Raw genomic sequence first — 21,595 nt, 5'->3', positions numbered from 1 at the left:
CCCTTCTTATCTACTGTGCCCACTGCCTAGGAAAGGGCTTCAAATAATCAGACGCACCTTTAATACTATACAACAGAAACCTTGCACATTTCAAGTAAGGCCAAGAATGTAATTCACATATCCACTAGCTATCATTAGAACAGCAGAAGACACACATTTACCCAAAAGGCTATGCACATTAGGAAGCCTAGATTGCTTACCAAAAGGAAGTGCAAAGACATTTAAAATAAAAATATGCAACTCCTTATGAACACAAGTTCATAATTAAAGGATCCTTATTAAAGCATCCTCAAGTCTTTGCTGATACTATGTCCAAGCATAATAAATTATATCCAAGCAGAGAAAAACACAGCTTGCCCTTCCAAGCCTTATGGAGGAAGCACTGGAAGTCTCAAGAGCACTCACCATCCAGTGTGACAAGAAGACTTCACCCCAGTGTGGGGCAGTGTTCAGGCAGGGCTCCTAAAGCTGCTCATGTATACTGTACCTTTATGAAGTCACTTATTGCATAGTATTTATATACACACTAATTACGCAAGCTCTCACTCCTCTAGACTGTGTCGTCCTCAAAGTCAGGGACCACATCTGTCATCTTTGTATCCCCAAACCCTAGTATGGTACAATCATTTCACAAACGTGCTTTAAAAGGCATATGTGAACCCCCTAAGAAGCTACAGGGTTGTAAATAACACCTGATGTGATTGCCTGAAGACTGAACAGTAAACAAAACAAGACTTCGGATCCACATTGAAACCAAAGAACAGAGACTTATGTCTCCTGAGTTCAATTAGATTTTTAAAACATTCTTTTTAAAGTTGATTTGTTTTGTTTCCAGTCTACAGTGAGAGTTTGAGTGGGTCCAGGTTTTATCTGAAGCAGTCTGCCCATCCTTTTCCCACGATGTTCTGGAAGAAAGCAGACTGCTGATGACTCACAACTCAGCACACTTGTTAGTTCCTATGTACTGACACCAAATTGTGTTCCAAAAGAGAAGCCTTTACAAAGGATCAAAACCTTGGCCCTAGGATATGGTTCATGTTCCAAGCTTTCCAACATGGTGCTAAATTAATTGCATTTGATTCTAGGTGGGTTAATAACTAATAGCTGCAGAGGTGATTTCAGGCAGAAATTGTCTAAATTCTCACTTTCCGTCATTTCAGAAATTTTCCCTGAGTTTGTTTCCAACCCCATCTTCGTCCTCTACCTCCTTCTCTGTCCCCAGCTTTAAGGGTTGCAGCTCTTGGAAAAAGCATTTGCAGGATGGCCCAGCTATGCACGCTGGCCCTTTCTAGTTGCTTTTCCTGAACTGGGACCCAAGGACTTCTCCTCTATTCAAAATAGCAGAGCAATGAAAGTGCAGAAAGCCCAGAGGAAAGAAAGGTGGAGGGAGTCTGGATTAGTGGTGGTGACAAGAAATGAATCCATGAGAATGTCCTCATTAATGACTGTTCTTCAGCTTCCCTTGAGTTCCACAACCTAGTCTTGCTAAGTCAGTTCTTCCTTATCACTCGCTGAAACCCATGCTCACAGTGACTGCTGACTTTCTCTATTCACCACAGAATGTGACCCTACCCTCCCAAAGGCTCTCCAGGAACTTCAGATGTAAACCAAGCTGACGCTGATCACAAACATTTGTAGGGCACATCTCAGTTTCTGGAGAGCTGAAACAAGACTTCATTCCATCCTCCCAATAATTCTGAGATATTATTATTTCTGTTTTACCACCAACGAGACTGAGACCCCGTGAGATTAGGTGGTTAACTTGAGTTGCACCATAGCAAGTGTACCCTCTGACCCCTGCATTCTTTCTTCCTACCACGTGGCCTCAAAGCCTCTAGAGTTCAGCTTTTCTTCTCCTAATGCCTGATACTTTCTATTTTTGTTTCTGAGCCTTCTCTCCCTTGCTTATTCCATACCTCTAATCCTTAACCTCCTCCCTCCAACACACACACTGTCACACACACACACATACACACACACACACATCTCAGTGCACTTGTCTAACACCTTCTTCATATAGTCATCTAACTTCCTTCTCAGAGCAGTCTTCCAGGTTACAGCATAGTACTCTAGTGCAGCTTCAGACTGCCCATAGAAACTCCCATCCATTTTTCCAACACAAAATAAGAAAATCATACTTCCTTAGTTATTTTTAATTATACTGCACCATATCCTCTGGAATCTGTCATCTGTCCCTGGAAAACAGAGATTCCATATGTCTAAATCATTCTACACAGTGCCTAGCAAAGAAGCAAAGATAAGTGCAGGTTATCACCATGCCTGTTCTCTGATCATAATGATGGTGACAGGAATGTTCACATGATGGCAACGATCCCATTCACTTTAATCTGCACCTCTTTTTAAAAGCTAAAGAGTCACCAGTGGCTCAAAGACTTCAAATCAATGCATCTGAAAGTGCTAAGGAAAGTGTAAAGGGCTGGCTCTATAAAGGCGAAGTGGTGGTAACAATAAAAAAAAAAAGAGAGAAAAATGGCAAGCACTCATAAAGGGAGTGAAAACTCAAGGAATCAGGACTGCATAGCAGAAATGTAGAAAGGGGACAGAACTTGGAGTCAGACAGGCTTGGGTTAGAATCCTTGTTTGGTCACATTCTAACTGTCTGATCCCAGACAAGTTGCTTAACTTCTCTGAGCCTTCATTCCCTAAGCTTAGAAAGAAGTCAAAAAGCTTATCTCAGAGGGCTCTCCTGAACCTGAACCTGTAAGGCATTTGGTCCATGGCAGGTGCCCTGTAAATGTCACTTCCCTTCTCTTTCCCCTTCTGAAAGAAGGATCCATAATGATAAGAATTTTCAATAGCACCCAAAGGGTTGGTCCCACCTGTAATCAATGCATTTTAAGAGGCTCACCTGAAAGTTCTCACTTTTAGATGTTTTCTAATCTCTCAGGAATGTGCACATTCCTTGCAGTCCCCAGCTTCAAAGGGAACGTGTATGTTAGGGAATAACTGTGCCCAATCCCTCTCAGCCATAAAAATATACACACTAACAAGACTTCACATCTTTAAAGGGTGAGACTCAGAGTTGGACATCCCTTGTCTGTACTCCCAAAGCTGCACTGCTTCTAGAGCTGTAATCCACAGTATTGTATTATCTATTTAAGCATCTACATCTCCCCTGGGCAGCTAGAGCCATGAAGCAAAGTCCATATATTATTCCTCTTTGCATTGCTGCCTAGCATGAAGCAAGCCATACATGTCATGTTTATTAGAATGAACTGAATCATCTATCTTCTGGGTCTGCAACGCTTTAGCATATAGTCTACACTTTCTAATTCTCCCAAAGACATTTTCCAGAACCTTGGAAATTTTAAGCATACAATACATTTTGCCTTTGTCCTTTTAGAATGAAGTGTTTACAAGCTTTTTTTTTTTTTTTTTTTTTGGCTTTTGAAAGCTAAAACCTAACTACAAAAGAAGGGGTAAATGATTTCAGAGAAGCACCTGGCACTATGTTTTTTCTTTATTGCCATAACCTTGGGCACCCCCCACCCCACTCAACATTCAACACTCAGGGACACCTTGCTTAAGGCACACACTGGGTGTGCTTGGCAGGGGCCTGGAGGGCTCTGTGCTTAGTAACTCTGTTGTGAGGACAACCACAGGCTGTGGGAGGTGGCAGCTTTGCCTGCCTCAGGTAACAAAATTGATGGTGATGACTAAGTTACAGTAGACGGATCTCTCAATCTCTGAGAAGTTTCACCTCTGTTCTGACACATCTCTTTCTTTTTTCCTCCCAGAGGAAATAGAAACAAGCTCAGGCAAGGGCCCTATGGAGAGAACCCTTTTTCATTGTTTAACTTGTTTATTACCAGACTCTCATTAAGAAACTATGGGCCACAATTACTGAAAACATGAGCTAAAGAGACATTTAGAACAACATTTAAGTGACAGATTCAGTCAGTTGTTAAGGGGAAGTCAAGAAGTTGCAGGTAAGTTCCTGAACTTTAAGGCAGATTTCATGAAGGACAAATACCATGCTCTCCCTGAAAGGAATGGTCTTTGAAACAGGTATTCCGCTCTACCTTAACAACCCTGGCCCCTTGTACCAATTACTGACATCTAGCAAAGCTTCAATTTTCTCATCTTTTTAACGGAAATAAAATATCCTACAGAGTTGTTTATAAAGATCAGATGAGATTGTGTATACTAACTATTTAGCCAACAGTAGGCAAAGCCCAGGCCCCACAGGTGCTTCCAACTATCCCTATGTCTCCCCAGTGCTAAGGCCAAGTGTCAGCTGGCACTAACACTCAGGCATGGCATTTTTTACCACTCTGATTCCTGGGGCACTTGAGTGCATCACTCCTGAGCTGGTGCAGTCCTATCATCTTGTAGATGAGGAAACCAAAGCAAAACCTCACATGGCTCACCACTGCCTGTAGGCAAAGTCCCAGTGCCATGACGGGTAAGACCATTTGAGTGGTTTTTTAGATAGTCACTGGTGTCTCAGTGCAGCCAGAATACCTGGCTGGATGGATCCTTTTAATCACATCATCTATATACCATATACCAAAGAATTTTATGGATTTTATAACTAGAGTTCTAAAGAATAGAAAGTATTCTCTAGATAATAAGACTAGCTCATTCTATGTTAATTGTAGTGAAAGTGAAGATAATGGTGGTGCTTGGCAGAAGGAATAATTGTAATTTATTAAGCACTTACTATGTGCCAGGCATCAGGCTGAGCAGTAAATATGTCTTATGTCTTATTTCACATAAGTCCAACTGCTTGAATACTCCCTTACACTCAATCCCCAAGACTTGCAAAAATTTGTCACAAATAAATCACTTCAATCCCTCTGTAGAATCTGTGTGCTCACCTGCTGTGGCCAGAGAAAATCCTTTCTAAATTCTGGATGTGCTATGTGTGATGTTAGTGGTCGGTTAAGAGACAGGTACCTCCAGAAATAAAACATGAAAAGCAGAGGTTAATTGCTGATTCTCTCAATCTGGAGCCAACCCATTTGATAATGACTTATAATTATTATATTTCATATTGCTCAATCATCTCTAGAAGATAGATTGCAGGGTGTGGTGGGAGAGGTGCCTTCCAGTCCTTTCCAATAAAATGTTTCTGTGTTATCACAAAACAAGAAGTGCTGTAAGGTAAGGGAGTTAGGAATGCTGGCTTCCTGTGGATAGATGCCAGGTGAAGGAAATAAACAGATAGAGTTCCCATGGGATACAGATGCCCTAAAAAAGTGTTTCCTATACTACTGCCAAGGCGATGCCAGCTGCTTACAACATCAATTCAGGGGCAGGAAGGAGGGAGACAGAGTAGTGGCTGGAGAGTGGATGAAGCAGAAAATTTGTAAAAAGCCACCAATTCCAATTTTGTTGATAGGATATAAATTCCTACAACCAAGAGTTAAGTAGCAGCCCTGATTCTTAAACAAAAAAAAGTCTAGTCAACTTGACAATTAAATGGAGCCCAGGGTGCTTTTCCCTACAATTTCACAGGTGGCTGGGAGTTACAGAATGGTGGAGCAGGACAGATTCTTACAGATATTCAGTCCGGAGATCACAACTGGCACCCATCAACATTGTCCTCTTGAGTTTTCCAAGGATTAGCCTAGTTGGCATTTTAACATTGTAATTAAATGCCAACATTTTAAAATTTTGAAGACTTCACATAAAAATCCAGATCTCTAGTATCTCTTCTTAAAATGAGAAAATAGGCCAGGTACGGTGGCTCATGTCTGCAATCCCAGCACTTTGAGAGGCCAAGGTGGGCAGATCACGAGGACAGGAGTTCGAGATCAGCCTGGCCAACATGGTGAAACCCTGTCTCCACTAAAAATACAAAAATTAGCCGGGCGTGGTGGTGCATGCTACTACTAGTTACTAGTGGTGCTGAGGCAGGAGGATCACTTGGACCTGGGAGGAGGAGGTTGCAGTGAGCCGAGATCGTGCCACTACACTCCAACCTGGGCAACAGAATGAGACTCCTTCTCAAAATTAATAAATAATAAAATAAAATGAGAAAATAGGCAAACAGTGAACCTACATTTTCAGCTAGTATCCATTCAGCCCCTCATAGATGGTCCCAGTGTCCCCATGGTTCCCAAGGCTGAGGCCAAATATCAGCCAGCACTAATCCTGAGGCATGGCATGGTGTTACCTGGCTGACATCTAGCAAAGCTAGATGTCAAGTGCAGGCAGGCCCTTGAGTGTGTGTCCTCTAAGCTGGGAGAATCCAGTTATCTTTTTTTTTTTTTTTTTGAGATGGAGTCTCACTCTGTCGCCCAGGCTGGAGTGCAGTGGCATGATCTGGGCTCACTGCAAGCTCCGCCTCTTGGGTTCACGCCATTCTCCTGCCTCAGCCTCCCGAGTAACTGGGACTACAGGTGCCCGCCACCACGCCTGGCTAATTTTTTTTTTTTTTTTGTATTTTTAGTAGAGATGGGGTTTCACAATGTTAGCCAGGATGGTCTCGATCTCCTGACCTCGTGATCCGCCCACCTCGGCCTCCCAAAGTGCTGGGATTACAGGCATGAGCCACTGCGCCTGGTCCTGTTATCTTATAGAAAAGGAAACCTAGGCAAAAAGCTCACATGGCTCACTCTGCAAAGTTCTAGTGTCATGACAGCAAGGCCATTCACAGATGGTCCCAACTGACATCTCTTGCCAGTTTTCAGAAGGAATCCTATGCTATGGTCCAGCGCATCAGACTGGTTGTTACGCCTGGTCAAGGCCCTGTTCCCTTCCTCTCAAATGTCCTGCCCTGCTATCCAACTCCTGTTCATCCTTTCAGCCCCAGATTAGTTGTTCCCCCTAACTCCTCTCAGGCAGTGAAGTATCCACACAGCATTTATGTACCCACTTCTGCAATATGCCTTAGAGTCCTCCAGGGGATGTGCAATATTAAAATCCTCTTTTTCATGTCACCAGTACCTAGCACTGTGCCATGACACATCACAGACTCTGAATAAGTCTGGGATTCAGAGAAGGGTAAACAAACGGACCTCAAATATATGGGTAATTAGGCCAGGCGCTATGGCTCATGCCTGTAATCCCAGCACTTTGGGAGGCCGAGTCGGGTGGATCACTTGAGGCCAGAAATTCGAGACCAGCCTGGCCAACATGGTGAAACCCCATCTCTATTATACATACACACACACACACACACAGACACACACATATACACACATATATATATGAGTAATTATAACATAGGTGGGGAGAAAACAGGTTAAAAACAGATGGGGAGCCTGGTGCAGTGGCTCACACCTGCAATCCCAGCACTTGGGGAGGCCGAGATGGATGGAACACTTGAGCCCAAGAGTTTAAAACCAGCCTGAGCAACATGGGGAGACCCCATCTCTACAAAAATTAGCTGGGTGTGGTGCCGTGTGCCTGTAGTCCCAGCTACTCAGGAGGCTGAGGTCAAGAGCCCAGGGGGTCAAGGCTATGGTGAGCCTAGATCATGCCACTGCACTCTAGCCTGGGTGACAGAGCTAGACCATGTTTCAAAAAATAACCCAACAACAAAAACAGACTGGGTCCACAATGAACACCCAGACTGACGAACCATCAAGTAAGTGATGCCGAAACCTTTATCTCAGTGACAAATTCAATTCCCCCCAGGCCAAGCCTTATTCCAGAAGTAGGGATTGCCTGAACAATGTGGCTTATGAGGTGTCAAAAGAACCCCAGAGGTCCTAAGTATCTTCCCCACCAGCCTGCCAAGGTGCTTAAAGATCACTCCATAAATGTATATGCATTAAGACCTTTTCTGTTAAAATACAACACTCCTTTTCTCCCTCCTTCCTAAGAGCCAGTACATTAGGCAATTCTCAGGAGTTAGCACAGCTTCAGTTAATTTATCAACTATTTTTTTATATCTGATGCATTTCACCTAGACTATCTGGATAAGCTGTGATAGAGTTAAATAAAGGTAAATTTCCAGGAGAGGGGTATGGGCCTGAATGTCTGAGGTAAGAGATAGAGAGCAGGCAGTATAGCACAGTGGTTAAGTATGAGACCTTATGATCTGGGTCCAAATCCGGTTTCGCTGCGGGCTAGGTGAGTCACCTTTGGCTAGTCACTTACCTTCCATGCCTCCATTTCTTCATTTAGATAGAAAATGGTGTCACCAAAAGGACCTGCTTCAGTGGGGCATCTGAGAATTAAACGAATCAATATATAGAAGGCATTTTAAAGTGGTGCCCCAACCTATGTGAACCCTATATAATGTGTTAATTTCTGTCATTATTAGAGGGGATGACATGAAATTTGGCCCTGAAAGGAGCTGCTCTGGCTTTACTACTTGCTGCCTCCATTCCCAGTTTACTGAGAAGCAGGCAAGGTCCCGAGAGGATGGGCAGCATCCCCAAGGCCACAGGCTACTGATGGCAGAGCCAGGACTTCCTATCCAGGGCTCCCCACAGGCGGAACTTCTCGAGGAGGAAGAGGGGAAGGGGTCGTGGGAGGCCAGGAGAAACCGAAGAGCCAGCTCTACCATGTGTCCCTTCTGGGGATAATGGCATCCAGGCCCTTCAGGGCTTTTCCTCAGAGTCGGTTCCACGTCCCGCTCTCGGGTGCGCTTGGTGTCCACGCAAACGCCATCCTCCGAACACCCCCCTCCACACACACACACAGCCCCACACCCTCGCGCCGGGCGCACCCTCCATGTCTGGCACAGCACGGCAACTCGCTGCCCCGCTGGGAGGACGAGTCAACAGTGGGGTGGACGGGAAAAGTGACACAATTGGGCTTCGGCGCCCTCCGCGCCAGCCTCCCACGCAGCACAGGGCGGACTTCGGTCCTCAGAGGGGTGGACTGGGATCGAAATGCGCGGGTCTACCCCGCCGCCCGCAACGCTCCGGGGTCCCGCGCGGAGGGAGGCCTGGGCGCGGGCGGCCGCGGTACACTTTTCAGGAACGCGACAGTCGCAAGGCTGCCCGGCCCGGTCGCAGGACCGCCGCCGCCGTCGCCACCGCCCCCCAAAGCTGGATGACGGAGTCTTGAAAGACTTTCACCAAATATGGGCCGGGGTTGGAAGCATCCTGCGCCGCGCGCCGCCGGAAACCTCGAGTCCTGGCAACCTCTGTGACTGTGGGCGCGCGGGCGGTGTGGCCGGCAGGGGGCGGCGGTAGCAGCCGGGCAGGCGCGTCCGGATGCCTCGGGTCCGGCGCCCTCCCGCCGTGCGGACCCTGTCCGCTCCCTTCGCAGGGGTTCCGGAGCCGACCGCCCTCTCCGCGCGTCGGCCACCCAGTTCCTGCCGCCGCCACCAGGATCCTAGCTTCCTGGGGAGCTCCTGGCTATCATGCCAAGGGGATAGGGGTGGGGAAAGGGTGGAGGAGAGAAATGGGATGGTACGGGGGCGCCACTTTAAAGCTGGTCTTTTGCAGACACCATAAGTTCTATTCATTAAGGTGGCTATGAAGAGTGAAGTTGTGAGATTGGGTGTGCAGGCGAGTATCTCTGAAGACACACACACACACCCCTACTACAGGCACTCCGGTCGTCCAGGGTAGTGGTTCTCAGGGTGTGATTTCCGGACCAGCATCATCACCATCACCTGGGGACTTGTTAGAAATGTAACTACTCTGGGGTAGGACCCAGGAACCATTAACTAGCCCTCCAGGTGACTCTGATGCACTCTAGTCTGAGAGCCTTCCTAGGGCTAGGAAACCGGAGTCGCCAGATTTACCGTTATTATTCTCGGTTGCTGCCAGACAGTGAGCCCTTCATTAGGTAACCTAAAATTCCCTGGCAACAGCGGGTGAGAGACGTCCCCATCGCTCAGCCCGAAGCCAGGAGCTGCAGAAGACAATCAGCCCGTTCTCCGTGGATTGCAACCCAAGGAAACAAGGCAGCCCGTTTATTTCCTCCTGGGGCACCCGCATGGGGAGGGTGAAGGAGAAACTAGCAAAAGAGCCATACAGAATTAGCACCCGAAGCAACACTTACCCATAAACATTTGCACATTTCGCCTCCTGTCCGTCAACTTGAACTGATCTGCAACTCCCAGCGGAGGCGGCGAGAAGGCGACCGGAGGCTTGGGTTTCTGGACGGTCTTTGGGCAGGACTTGAGGAGCCGCTGTTTCTGTTGCCTAATGTCGTCGATTACTAGCAGGCGCACCAGCACATGGTATATGGAGAGGCTGTGCACATAGGGTACTCTAGTGTCTCCCGCTCCCACACCTCCTGGCCCTGTTGCTCCAACCTCCCACCCCCATCGCACAACACACCCCCGCTTTAAATGGGCAGCTGACAGTAAGGTTCTCTAAATTTCTCCTCTGGGGCAAACTCATCCTCAAGATTCCCCAGTTGAAGTCCAGAAACAAACCCACACACCCTTGTTAGAAAATTTTAATGTGACTTTAAAGGAATCTCTGGAATGGCTTGTGTTTGAACGCAGTGCGGCAGACTGGATCTCTGCCGTCCCCCATCCCCAACCTCCAATTAAGGTATATACGGCCAGTTGGATGATCCACTGTGCTTTTATTTTAAATCATGATAGACAGATTGCGTGAAAAACAAGGAATTCCAAAGAATTTCCTGCTCTGGGAAGAGAAGTTAAATCTATATTTAACAACATTTGAAGCTGTCAAGAATGCTTTGTGGTTGGATAACAGAGGCAGAAAAATGTTAAAAACGCAGGCTACTGCTATACCCAAATATGGAAATATTGTTACGTCTGGTGTCTGATTCACCATCTGGAAATACTTACAACCATGAAGTCAAATAGAAAAGACGCCACAACAGAAGCCAGGAACCCTCCTCTCCATTCTCTCTCCCATCTCCCTCTGTTCAACACGTACTGTGGCTACACCCCTCCTTCCCCCTCCCGTCCCGCAATCACTTCATTAAGAAGGAAACAATAATGAAATGATAAGGCAGAAAAAATAATGTTTTGTAAATAATAATTGATGTATTAACCTGTGTACATGTTGGGCCCAGACTTTCCTCACTGTATTTGCATAACACCTGACAATCCATTGTCTTGAAAAGTCTCCCAACCCTAACCCTCCATCAGAGCTTTAGAAATCCCACTCCCTCTAGCAAATGCTGCTTCCATTTATGAAAGGGCACTTTGGAATGAATGAAACTGAACTTCCTGCAAGGGTTCTCTTCACTGGAGTGTGTTTTCATCCTGACAGCTTCTCATTGTGCTTATCAGGAAAGTCAGCATTAGCACTAAGGGCCTTTTTAAACAAGACTGCTAAATTATGAAGTCTGAACAGCCCTAAACATTAAAAAGGATAAGTAGTTATCCTAGAGCATATGAGTCTCACATCATTTTTATTAAAATTATGCAAAAAGTTTTTGAAACTTGCAGGAAAAGTTTATCAATCACACTAACGGTATTGGTGATGTTCAAGTAAATTGTCTTGTGGTGGGGTCTTCTACTGAGTGTATTGCAGGTAGAACAGGATCTTAAAATCTGCTGACATTTTTACTACAAAATATTACACCCTAAATCTCTTTTCTGTACTTGGAGAGAAAGGCATTGCAATTCATTTAAAATGGGAGGCTTCCAGTGGTCCCTAGGAAAGGAGTGAAAAACCCCACAAAACGTCCAGCTTGAAGGAATCTGCTTTTCCCAGAGATTCATAGGGCATAATGGTACTGGAATCTGGTTTGGCCTTGCGGTCTTTGCAGGTGATGATTTCAGGCCAAAGCACTCCACGGTGGTCCCCTGCACTTCTGGCTGGCTGCTTGGTTAGCATAGCCTCTTGCCCGCGGAAGCAGGCGGGCAGGGCTTACCCAGTCTCCTGCATCCGTGAGGAAGTATAAGTCAGCCTCCCGGAGAACTCCCCGCGTTCGTTTCCTCTCGGACTTCCAACCCAGGCAGTGGGCTGGAACTAAAGTGGGAACCTCCAAAAACAAACAAGTACAACATATCCAAAAAAGGGGAGGGCTGGAGGAGTGGGGGAGACCTCTGCCTGGGAATTTGCCAAACGATGGGGAAGTTCCCCCCCCCCCGCACCCCCCTCGCCTTTTCATTCATAAATGCCACTCTGGGTATTAATTTGCAATTCACTGAATTTTGCTAATAAACATCATGCCAAAGCTTTGGGACTTGTTCTGAACACGCCTCTTTGAAGTCCACAAATATTACTGGCTCGGAGACACACTCCTCTTCCACGTTCGACTCTTTCAACAGATAACTTGCCTCTCACCTTCGCTGTAAACAAGCAAACAGCTCACTGCCTTCCTGGGTGAGGGTTTCCGTGCCCGGTCAACTCGAATCACCAAACAAAACGACTTTTGTTCCTCCCTCTCAGGTCCTCCCACCCACCCAGTCCAGGCAAAGTTCTGAACTGGCCCCCCTCTCCCCTCGCGACCCTCCAACCACCATCACCACCATCACGCCCCAAAGAACGCTTCCTAACAGAAGTAATTTAAGGTGGAATAAACGAACTGTTTTCTTGACGGGACACACACACACACACACACACACACACACACACACACACACACACACACACACACACACACACACACACACACACAAAGGTGCAATGGAGCCAGGGGAGGCGCTTGGCAGCAGCCCGCGCCAACCAGCATTCCTGAGATGTTTGAGAATTCTGGAACGCGCAGACAGAGCCGACGTCACTGCAACACGCGGCGCCTCCGCCGGCCCATATATAAAAGGCGGGCTCCGGGGCGCCTGGGCAGACCGCGAGAGAGAGCGCCCCTGAGCAGCGTCCGCGCCCTCCGCGTCTTCTCCGCCGGGACCTCGAGCGAAAGACACCCGCCCGCCGCCCAGCCCTAGCCTCCCTACCCACCGGGTCCACCGCGCCGCCACCCCGACCCCGCTGCGCACGGCCTGGCCGCTGCGCACCAGCTTGTTGGCGTCTTCGTTGCCGCGCTCGCCCCGGGCTACTCCTGCGCGCCACAATGAGCTCCCGCATCGCCAGGGCGCTCGCCTTCGCCGTCACCCTTCTCCACCTGACCACACTGGTGAGTTGGACTCTCCTTTTGCCACCGATTCCCCGTCCGCTGTCAGTCCCTTTCCCTGGTCCCAGATTGCCCACAGCAGGAAAACATAAAATAAAAAGTTCGCGGCCGTTTGCGGTAGCCGTTTCTTTAAGCACTCTCCTCCTCCCCCCAAAGACTTGTCGGGACCTCTTGGTGGGAGCAGCCTCCCGCGGTGGCCCGGCTGGACGAAGTCAGAGGCTCCCTGTCGATAGGGTCGGAGACCCCAGTCCTTTCCTACAGCAGCCGCGGCGCCCCTCTTGCGCACCGCGCCGAGTTTCACGCGTTTCTTCTCCCCCTTCCAGGCGCTCTCCACCTGCCCCGCCGCCTGCCACTGCCCCCTGGAGGCGCCCAAGTGCGCGCCGGGAGTTGGGCTGGTCCGGGACGGCTGTGGCTGCTGTAAGGTCTGCGCCAAGCAGCTCAACGAGGACTGCAGCAAAACGCAGCCCTGCGACCACACCAAGGGGCTGGAATGCAACTTCGGCGCCAGCTCCACCGCTCTGAAGGGGATCTGCAGAGGTAAGATGCTTGTGGTTTGGCCCCTTTAAAAAAAAATACTAGTCCCCATAGTCCAGAAGTTTAGTAATTTTGAGACCATGTATGGTGATGCTTTGTTGTTGGTAGCTTGGCAGAAAGGCACATGATTTCAGCAGTCTGGAATGCAATTCAGTGTGTCTGGGCCCAACGAAAGCGCATACGGAAAAGTGATTCCTGACTAACTTATTGTTCTGGTCTAGAGTCTCCGGGGAATTGTAGGGAACTTTACCATAAATTGAATTTAACAGCAGAAAATATGTATGAGTTTCAGGCGGTGGTTTGGAATCTTAACTTTATCCCCTTCTACCTTTCTCTTTTGGTGATCTTTGCAGCTCAGTCAGAGGGCAGACCCTGTGAATATAACTCCAGAATCTACCAAAACGGGGAAAGTTTCCAGCCCAACTGTAAACATCAGTGCACATGTATTGATGGCGCCGTGGGCTGCATTCCTCTGTGTCCCCAAGAACTGTCTCTCCCCAACTTGGGCTGTCCCAACCCCCGGCTGGTCAAAGTTACCGGACAGTGCTGCGAGGAGTGGGTCTGTGACGAGGATAGTGTCAAGGACCCCATGGACGACCAGGACGGCCTCCTTGGCAAGGAGCTGGGATTCGATGCCTCCGAGGTGGAGTTGACGAGAAACAATGAATTGATTGCAGTTGGAAAAGGCAGCTCACTGAAGCGGCTCCCTGGTAAGTGGAGACTGAGCCCTTCAGACACTGTACTGAGATGCATTTTTGGTCTGAAGCTTTGCAGAAATGAGTACTTGAGCCTGTTTGTGTGGCTATGCCTCTGAGAAGTCTTCCCTCTTATTTCTCTCTCCAGTTTTTGGAATGGAGCCTCGCATCCTATACAACCCTTTACATGGCCAGAAATGTATTGTTCAAACAACTTCATGGTCCCAGTGCTCAAAGACCTGTGGAACTGGTATCTCCACACGAGTTACCAATGACAACCCCGAGTGCCGCCTTGTGAAAGAAACTCGGATTTGTGAGGTGCGGCCTTGTGGACAGCCAGTGTACAGCAGCCTGAAAGTAAGTTCCTTCAGGGATGTGTAGACTGTTGCCTGGCAGGGGGGTGGGATGTGAATCTCTTTTTGAAGAAAGAGAAATATCACCCCTAACTTTTCTTCTCTCCTGTCTCTTACAGAAGGGCAAGAAATGCAGCAAGACCAAGAAATCCCCCGAACCAGTTAGGTTTACTTACGCTGGATGTTCGAGTGTGAAGAAATACCGGCCGAAGTACTGCGGTTCCTGCGTGGACGGCCGATGCTGCACGCCCCAGCTGACCAGGACTGTGAAGATGCGGTTCCGCTGTGAAGATGGGGAGACATTTTCCAAGAACGTCATGATGATCCAGTCCTGCAAATGCAACTACAACTGCCCGCATGCCAATGAAGCAGCATTTCCCTTCTACAGGCTGTTCAATGACATTCACAAATTTAGGGACTAAATGCTACCTGGGTTTCCAGGGCACACCTAGACAAACAAGGGAGAAGAGTGTCAGAATCAGAATCATGGAGAAAATGGGTGGGGGCGGTGTGGGTGATGGGACTCATTGTAGAAGGGATTCCTTGCTCATTCTTGAGGAGCATTAAGGTATTTCGAAACTGCCAAGGGTGCTGGTGCAGATGGACACTAATGCAGCCACGATTGGAGAATACTTTGCTTCATAGTATTGGAGCACATGTTACTGCTTCATTTTGGAGCTTGTGGTGTTGATGACTTTCTGTTTTCTGTTTGTAAATTATTTGCTAAGCATATTTTCTCTAGGCTTTTTTCCTTTTGGGGTTCTACAGTCGTAAAAGAGATAATAAGATTAGTTGGACAGTTTAAAGCTTTTATTCGTCCTTTGACAAAAGTAAATGGGAGGGCATTCCATTCCTTCCTGAAGGGGGACACTCCATGAGTGTCTGTGAGAGGCAGCTATCTGCACTCTAAACTGCAAACAGAAATCAGGTGTTTTAAGACTGAATGTTTTTATTTATCAAAATGTAGCTTTTGGGAGGGAGGGGAAATGTAATACTGGAATAATTTGTAAATGAGTTTAATTTTATATTCAGTGAAAAGATTTTATTTATGAAATTAACCATTTAATAAAGAAATATTTACCTAATATCTGAGTGTATGCCATTCAGTATTTTTAGAGGTGCTCCAAAGTCACTGGGAACAACCTAGCTCAAGTACTCAATTATTCAAACAGGACTTATAGGGATACAGCAGTGAATTAAGCTATTAAAATAAGATAATGATTGCTTTTATATCTTCAGTAAAGTCTTTGCATATAATGTTTAAAAAACATGTATTGAACATGACCTTGTATGAAGCACAAGAAAGATTCTGAAGCTAAATTTGTAATTTAAGAAAACAGCGCTGTATTTTCATCAGAATGTAAAGCCTAAGGGTCTCCATCACTCTGCGCGATGGCCATAATAATTTATTATTTTCATCACCAGGTTAGTGGGCATGTCACTTTAGTAGAGAAACCCTTTAATGAAAAGGGGTAGTCCATAACTCAGGCAGCCCACATCCAGATCCATGGGCAAGATTGAATATAATTAATGTATTCTAAAGACTTGCTTGTTTGTAGCTTTATATTTTCCCAATACCTTTCCTAAAAATTAGGAGAACTACTTAGAAATTTACCCTTGGCTGTTATCAGGAAAAATCTGAGTCTATAGGGGTCAGTTTGTTTTCACTAAATGAGCTTGAAGCATGACTTGTGTTAATCCTAATAAGCCGGTGATTAGGTAAACATGCTGTTAAATGCAAAGGAATGCAAGGAATTTCAAGTACTTTTCCAATAGCGTGAGGGCCAAGCTACCCCATCCCCCGTTCCTTTTTATAATATAAGTTATATTGATGGGGGAAGGAGCAGTTATGTAGAGTTGGCTATTCAGAAGGTCAAAGGTCCACAGCATTCCTGAAAGAAAGGGTCCCAAATCATAGGTCTAAGAGAGGTTGAGAAGGTTGTGTCAAGGTTTGTGAAAATGTTGGTAGCCTGTTTCAGAAGCATCTTCATCTTTAGAAAGTACTGACAATAAACCTTTTACAGGGAGAAGTTTTCTTTTCATCATCAGTGTTGGCTCCTGTTCAAATCTATAGTGAAATGTTTTAGTCCGCACTTAGTTAAGAGAGTACTTGAATTTTTAGGCAGAAGAGAAAGTGCTTTTAAAAGGAATGGAGGGGGACAGCTGGGATCCTGAAGGGATTTTTCCAAGTAGATTAAATAATATCATTACTTTAATGAAGACCCACAGACAAATACTGCCTAAGCAATGGTTTTTAAGCCTTATGGAAATGCATAAAGGTTAATATAAATGCACTAGTAAAATCTATGGCCAAAAGCCTTCACTTCTGATTTTGACTTGCCTGAAATATTACAGCTTGTGCCTTCTGACTAGTCAGTTTTTCTTGCCTGAGGCATTCAAATGTTAAGGTATTTGAGAATTTAAACACCACCTGGCCCAGTCGTGGATGCAGTTAAACTTGTCAGTGCAATGTAACATGTGAAACATAATAAAGGTGTGAGGTTTTTGTGGTGCAATCTTGTTGAACAGACATCTAAATCCATAGGCAAGATTTACACATTCCCAAGCATCAACCCTGAAGTATTGCCCTCCAACACTGGAGTCCAACAAATCGCTTCTTATGTGGAGATCAAGGAGCAATATTTTATAGATCCTTTCAGTGTGCAGGGAAGTACTATTTGTCCAAATAAGCTCAAATGTGAAACAGAACCTAGTATGGGAAAACACTGAATCTTTGGGTTATTAATCTCATCCTAGTAAATACAATGAGGGTGATTGAAAGTGCCAATTCCATTTACAATAGGTGTGTTTAGTTAATAAAGAAGATGAATACAAGCAAATTTTGTCTTTTGTTTAGCTATAGGAAAAAACTGAAGAAATTAAAAGTAGTGGAGAATAAAATTATGATATTTAGAACATGTAAGTTTTACCTACATCCAGAAAGGAGCTCTGCCCACTTTAAATATTGAGAAAACAAACCACAAATTATGCATCCGCATACATGAAATAGAGGTTACATATAGAAATATTCATTATAATATATATGTACCTTCCCATGCACAGTAAAGACTTTGGGTTGTTCTTGCTTTTCAATCCAAAAGATCCCGGTGGTCTTGAGCTGTTTTTTGGTAGAGATTTTAGAACTGAAAGAGTGATCTCAGAATCTTAAGCATTCCATGAATTTTAAGAAATACTCTATGGGACATTTAGCAGCACAGCAAGTAGTCTCATTATGACTATCTTTTCATATGAACATATGTGTTGCCTGCTCCACAAAGAGATGCAACTGAGTCAAAATTAGCAAAGCATATTTTAGAGTTATGTTTTCCAACAGAGGGAACAGACTTGGTTTGTTCACAACCTCTTCTCGCAGGCTTCTGGCACTATTTGAAAGTCAGTTGAGCAATAGTAGTGGTTCAGTATGACCACAGTATAGAGCAAAGCTATGCTCTGGGCAGAACGGCAGGTGATACAGCACCAGCTCTGCCATGAATTCACTAGGTGACTCTGGGCAAGTTTCTGTTTCACTCCCTCATGTTAAAGTAGGAAAATAGCTTTCAGCATTTTTGTAACACCAAAAACCCCTTCTCATATACCCACTTCAGTACATTGGCTCTCATACCTTAAAAACTTTGTTTCCTCAAGTAACCAAATGTGTGAACTGAAAACTGCTCAAGCCTTTCTGTCATCAAATGCACTTGTTTCCATGAAGTCTTTGAAAATGTACTGTTGCTAGACCCCCCTTTACTTTCTAAATCACACTTGGTTACAGGACACAGCAATCCCTGGATCTCAGAGTCTATAGGTCCATACTTTAGCCTCACTGTATAGCTGTATCCAGGCCTCAATAACTCCCTGCCCTGAACAACTGATGCTTTAAACCAAAGCATATTCTGAAACATGACTGATCCATTTGTCCTACAAATAGATATCCGTGACTTACTTCATGGGTGGTGGGCAATATTCATCCATGTAATCTTATAAACTACAATTAACAAATACTCAGATGCATTTGTTACTGCTTTGCTGTTTCCATATATTCTGTTCATATATTCTGAATCTACCCCTTTCTCGTCTCCAGAGCAAACCTCTAGATGAGGCCACCATCATCTCTTGTCTGAATTACCAGAATGGCCTCCTCATTTATAGCATATTGTATTTTCCAAAGTTGGCTGCAACAATATCTCTCACCCCATGGCCCTTCTGCAATGTGACACTGTTGCTCCCCCATTAATAGGTGGGGTCTATTTCTCCACCCTCTTGGATCTGGGTGAGCTCTTTGACTACTTTGACCTGTGAATGTGGAGGAAGCAATGCAATATGTTACCAGTTCCATGTGCAGTACTGGCTAGGAGTTCCTCCATCCTTTCTCTTAGAAATGATCTTCCATGTAAGAAGTACAACTACTCTGAGACCAGCAGACTGTGAGAAGCTGAAGCCACATGGATAGGCCTTAGAGAATGAGTTGTCATGTGGAGAAAGAGAAAGGACCAGGAGCACTTGGGCATTACACTTGTCCGTGAAGAAACAATCTCGGAAGTGAATCCTCCAGTCTCAGTCACCCCAGCTGACGTCTTGTGAACCAGAGATGAGCTGCCCAGCTAAGTACTTCCCATAGTTCCTGACCCACAAAATAGTGGGCAAACTAATATGGCAATTTTAAAGAAATAAGTTTTGGGTTTGTTTGTTACATAGCAACAGATAACCAAAATATCATTGGTTTCCATTCTTGCCCTTTTACATTTTTAAACTGACCCTTTAAAAATGTAAATCAGACTATGTGGATCCTTGGCTTAAAGGCTCCAATGGTGTCCCACTGCTGTCAAAGTAGAGATTTAGCTTCTTACTTGGCACCTAGGTCCTGGACCCTGCCTACTTCTTACCATTCACCCTCATTCACTATACTTCCACTTGCCTTTTCTTCTTATTTGAAGAAGTCAAGCAAGTTCCCCTGCAGGGCCTTGGCACTAGCGTTCCTCTGCCTCAAATGCCCCTTCCCCTGACCTAGGCTTCTTCTTGGCATGGAGGTCTCAGCACAAATGCTACCTTCTTAGCAATCTTTCCTCACCACCCAGTCTAAATTATTAATAGTTCCTTACACCAAGAAGTTTTTTAAGGGGCAGAGCAAAAAGGTGGAATAAAAATCCCCAACAATCATCTCCCCTGCAGGAACACCAAATTTAACAACTATCTACACAAAAAGAACCTTTACAAGAACCAGAATTCAGGTGAGCACTCAGGGTGAACACTAGCACCCTGTGCTAGCTTAGGCACAGTAGTATAAAGCACCAGATAGACTTCTAAGGTTGTTGACTCTAGTCCCTAGATCCTGAGTGGCATCTCCGGACCTTCCCAGGGCCTGGGGGAACTTGCTGCCCTGCAGGGAAGGACACAAAGCTGGCTGCTTCATCATCTTCTAACTTCATATCATTGAAAAAGGCACTGAAGAGAGTAGGAAAGACAGTCTTGAATCACTGCCACCACCCCTCCCCCATTCCCTGGCAGCAGCCACATGGTGCAGAGAATCTGTGCTCTTGGAAAAGGGAGAGTGCAGCAACTGGGAGACTGCCTGGAATGCAGTGCTGCCCTGTCACAGCAGAGATGCCCGCCCATGGAGGGAGCATTCAGACCAGTCCTAGGCAGAGGAGAATCACCCATCCCAATGGTCAGAGCTTGAGTTCTGGCAAGCCTTACCACCATGGGCAGAAGTGCCTTGGGGGTGTAAATAAACTTAAAAGGCAGTCTCGGCTGTAAGGATTGCAAGTCCTGGCACTGAGCTGGGCTCAGAGCAGGTGGATTTTAAGGGCATGTGACTTACTGAGATACCAGTTGGGGCAGCTAAGGGAGAGCTTGCATCACCCTTCCCCCAAAACCAGGCAGCACAGCTTGTGGCTCCAAAAGAGACCCCTTCCTCCCACTTGAGGAGAAGAGAGGGAAGAATAAGGAGGACTTTGTTTGTATCTTGGATACCAGCTCAGTCACAGTGGGATAGGGCACGGGCCAGAGTTGTGAAGCCTCTATTCCAAGTTCTAGCTTGCCAACCACATTTCTAGACACATGTTGGGCCAGAAGGGAACCTGCTACCTTCAAGGTAAGGACTCAGAACTGGCAAGACCTGTCATCCACTGACTAAAGACCCCTTGGGCCCTGAATAACCAGCAGTGATACCTGAATAACCAGCAGTGATACCCAGATAGTATGCTGTGGGCCTTGGGTGAGACTTTGAGATGTGATGACTTTAGGTGAGACTCAGCACATTTCCAACTATTGTGACTATGATGAGAGACTCTTTCTGCTTGAGAAAAGCAGACGAAAAAGCAAAGGGGACCTTGTACTGCATCACAGGTACCAGCTCAGCCACAGTGGAGTATAACACCAAGAGGGGTCTTGGGGCCCCAATTCCAGGTCTTGGCTCTTGAATGGCATTTCTGGACCTGCCCTGAGCCAGAGGAGAGCCCACTGGCCTGAAAGGTGAATCCCAGGTCTGGCACCATTCACCACTCGCTGACTGAACAGCCCTTACACCTGAGAAGAATATCAGTAGTAGCCTGGCAGTACTCCCCTTGGGTCTGTGGTGGTGGTGGCTACAGAGTGAGGCTCCTCTTCCCCTGAGGTTCCTCTTCCTCTGAAAAGGGGATGGAAGAGTGGGAAGGACTGTGTCTCATGGTTTGAGTGCTAGCTTAGGCACAGTAGTATAAAGCACCAGATAGACTTCTAAGGTTGTTTGACTCTAGTCCCTAGATCCTGGGTGTTATCTCTGGACCTTCCCAGGGCCTGGGGGAACTTGCTACCCTGACGGGAAGAACACAAACCTGGCTGCTTCACCACCTGCTGATTGTGGAGCCCTAGGGCTTTGAGTCAACACAGATGGTACTAGTTAGTGGTTACAGGGGGCCTTGGGTGAGACCCAGTGCTGTGCTGTCTTCAAGTCTGACCTGGCACAGCTCCAGAGGTGGTGGCTGCAGGGGTGTTTGTGTCACCCTAACCCCCAGCCCCAGGTGGCTCAGCACACACAGAGAGAGACTCCATTTGTTTGGCAGAAAGTAAGAGAAGATAACAAAAGTCTCTGCCTAGTAACCC

General features: G+C 46.2%; 2 protein-coding genes across 5 annotated transcripts in view; one reads left to right on the top strand and one right to left on the bottom strand.

The window, feature by feature from the left end:
* The window catches only part of DDAH1 (dimethylarginine dimethylaminohydrolase 1), a 255,115-nt gene extending 244,798 nt beyond the window's left edge, over positions 1-10,317 (bottom strand). For 2 of the 4 annotated variants that reach the window (XM_065519361.2, XM_074002670.1), the window contains exons 1-2: positions 9,937-10,097; positions 8,074-8,143 (exon numbers count right to left, since the gene is read on the bottom strand). Coding sequence is in view for 1 of the 4 variants with exons in the window: in XM_005542843.4 (XP_005542900.1) it covers positions 9,937-9,954 (18 nt within the window). In the remaining 3 variants the exon portion in view is untranslated. Of the gene's footprint in view, positions 1-8,073; positions 8,144-9,936 lie in introns of all 4 variants that reach the window. The other 2 variants (XM_005542843.4, XM_074002664.1) reach the window with 2 other exon arrangements.
* A 2,332-nt stretch (positions 10,318-12,649) lies between these two features.
* CCN1 (cellular communication network factor 1) lies at positions 12,650-15,600 on the top strand. The gene is made up of 5 exons (XM_005542837.4): positions 12,650-12,936; positions 13,257-13,470; positions 13,821-14,177; positions 14,311-14,519; positions 14,635-15,600. The coding sequence occupies exons 1-5, from the start codon at positions 12,874-12,876 to the stop codon at positions 14,935-14,937; spliced, it is 1,146 nt and encodes a 381-aa protein (XP_005542894.1). The 5' UTR covers positions 12,650-12,873; the 3' UTR covers positions 14,938-15,600.
* Positions 15,601-21,595: the final 5,995 nt, after the last annotated feature.

The sequence above is a fragment of the Macaca fascicularis genome, chromosome 1, assembly GCF_037993035.2.
Source record: "Macaca fascicularis isolate 582-1 chromosome 1, T2T-MFA8v1.1".
In the NCBI taxonomy this organism is placed as follows: Eukaryota; Metazoa; Chordata; class Mammalia; order Primates; family Cercopithecidae; genus Macaca; species Macaca fascicularis.
Note: the sequence above shows the minus strand (reverse complement) of the source record. Positions and strands in the feature narration are given on the sequence as shown.

Bases quoted from the DNA above. Each gene is read 5' to 3' on its own strand.
- CCN1 (XM_005542837.4), top strand. From the start codon at position 12,874: ATGAGCTCCCGCATCGCCAGGGCGCTCGCCTTCGCCGTCACCCTTCTC. The intron at 13,471-13,820 runs GTAAGATGCTTG...TGATCTTTGCAG, and splicing joins TCTGAAGGGGATCTGCAGAG to CTCAGTCAGAGGGCAGACCC. The intron at 14,520-14,634 runs GTAAGTTCCTTC...TGTCTCTTACAG, and splicing joins CAGTGTACAGCAGCCTGAAA to AAGGGCAAGAAATGCAGCAA.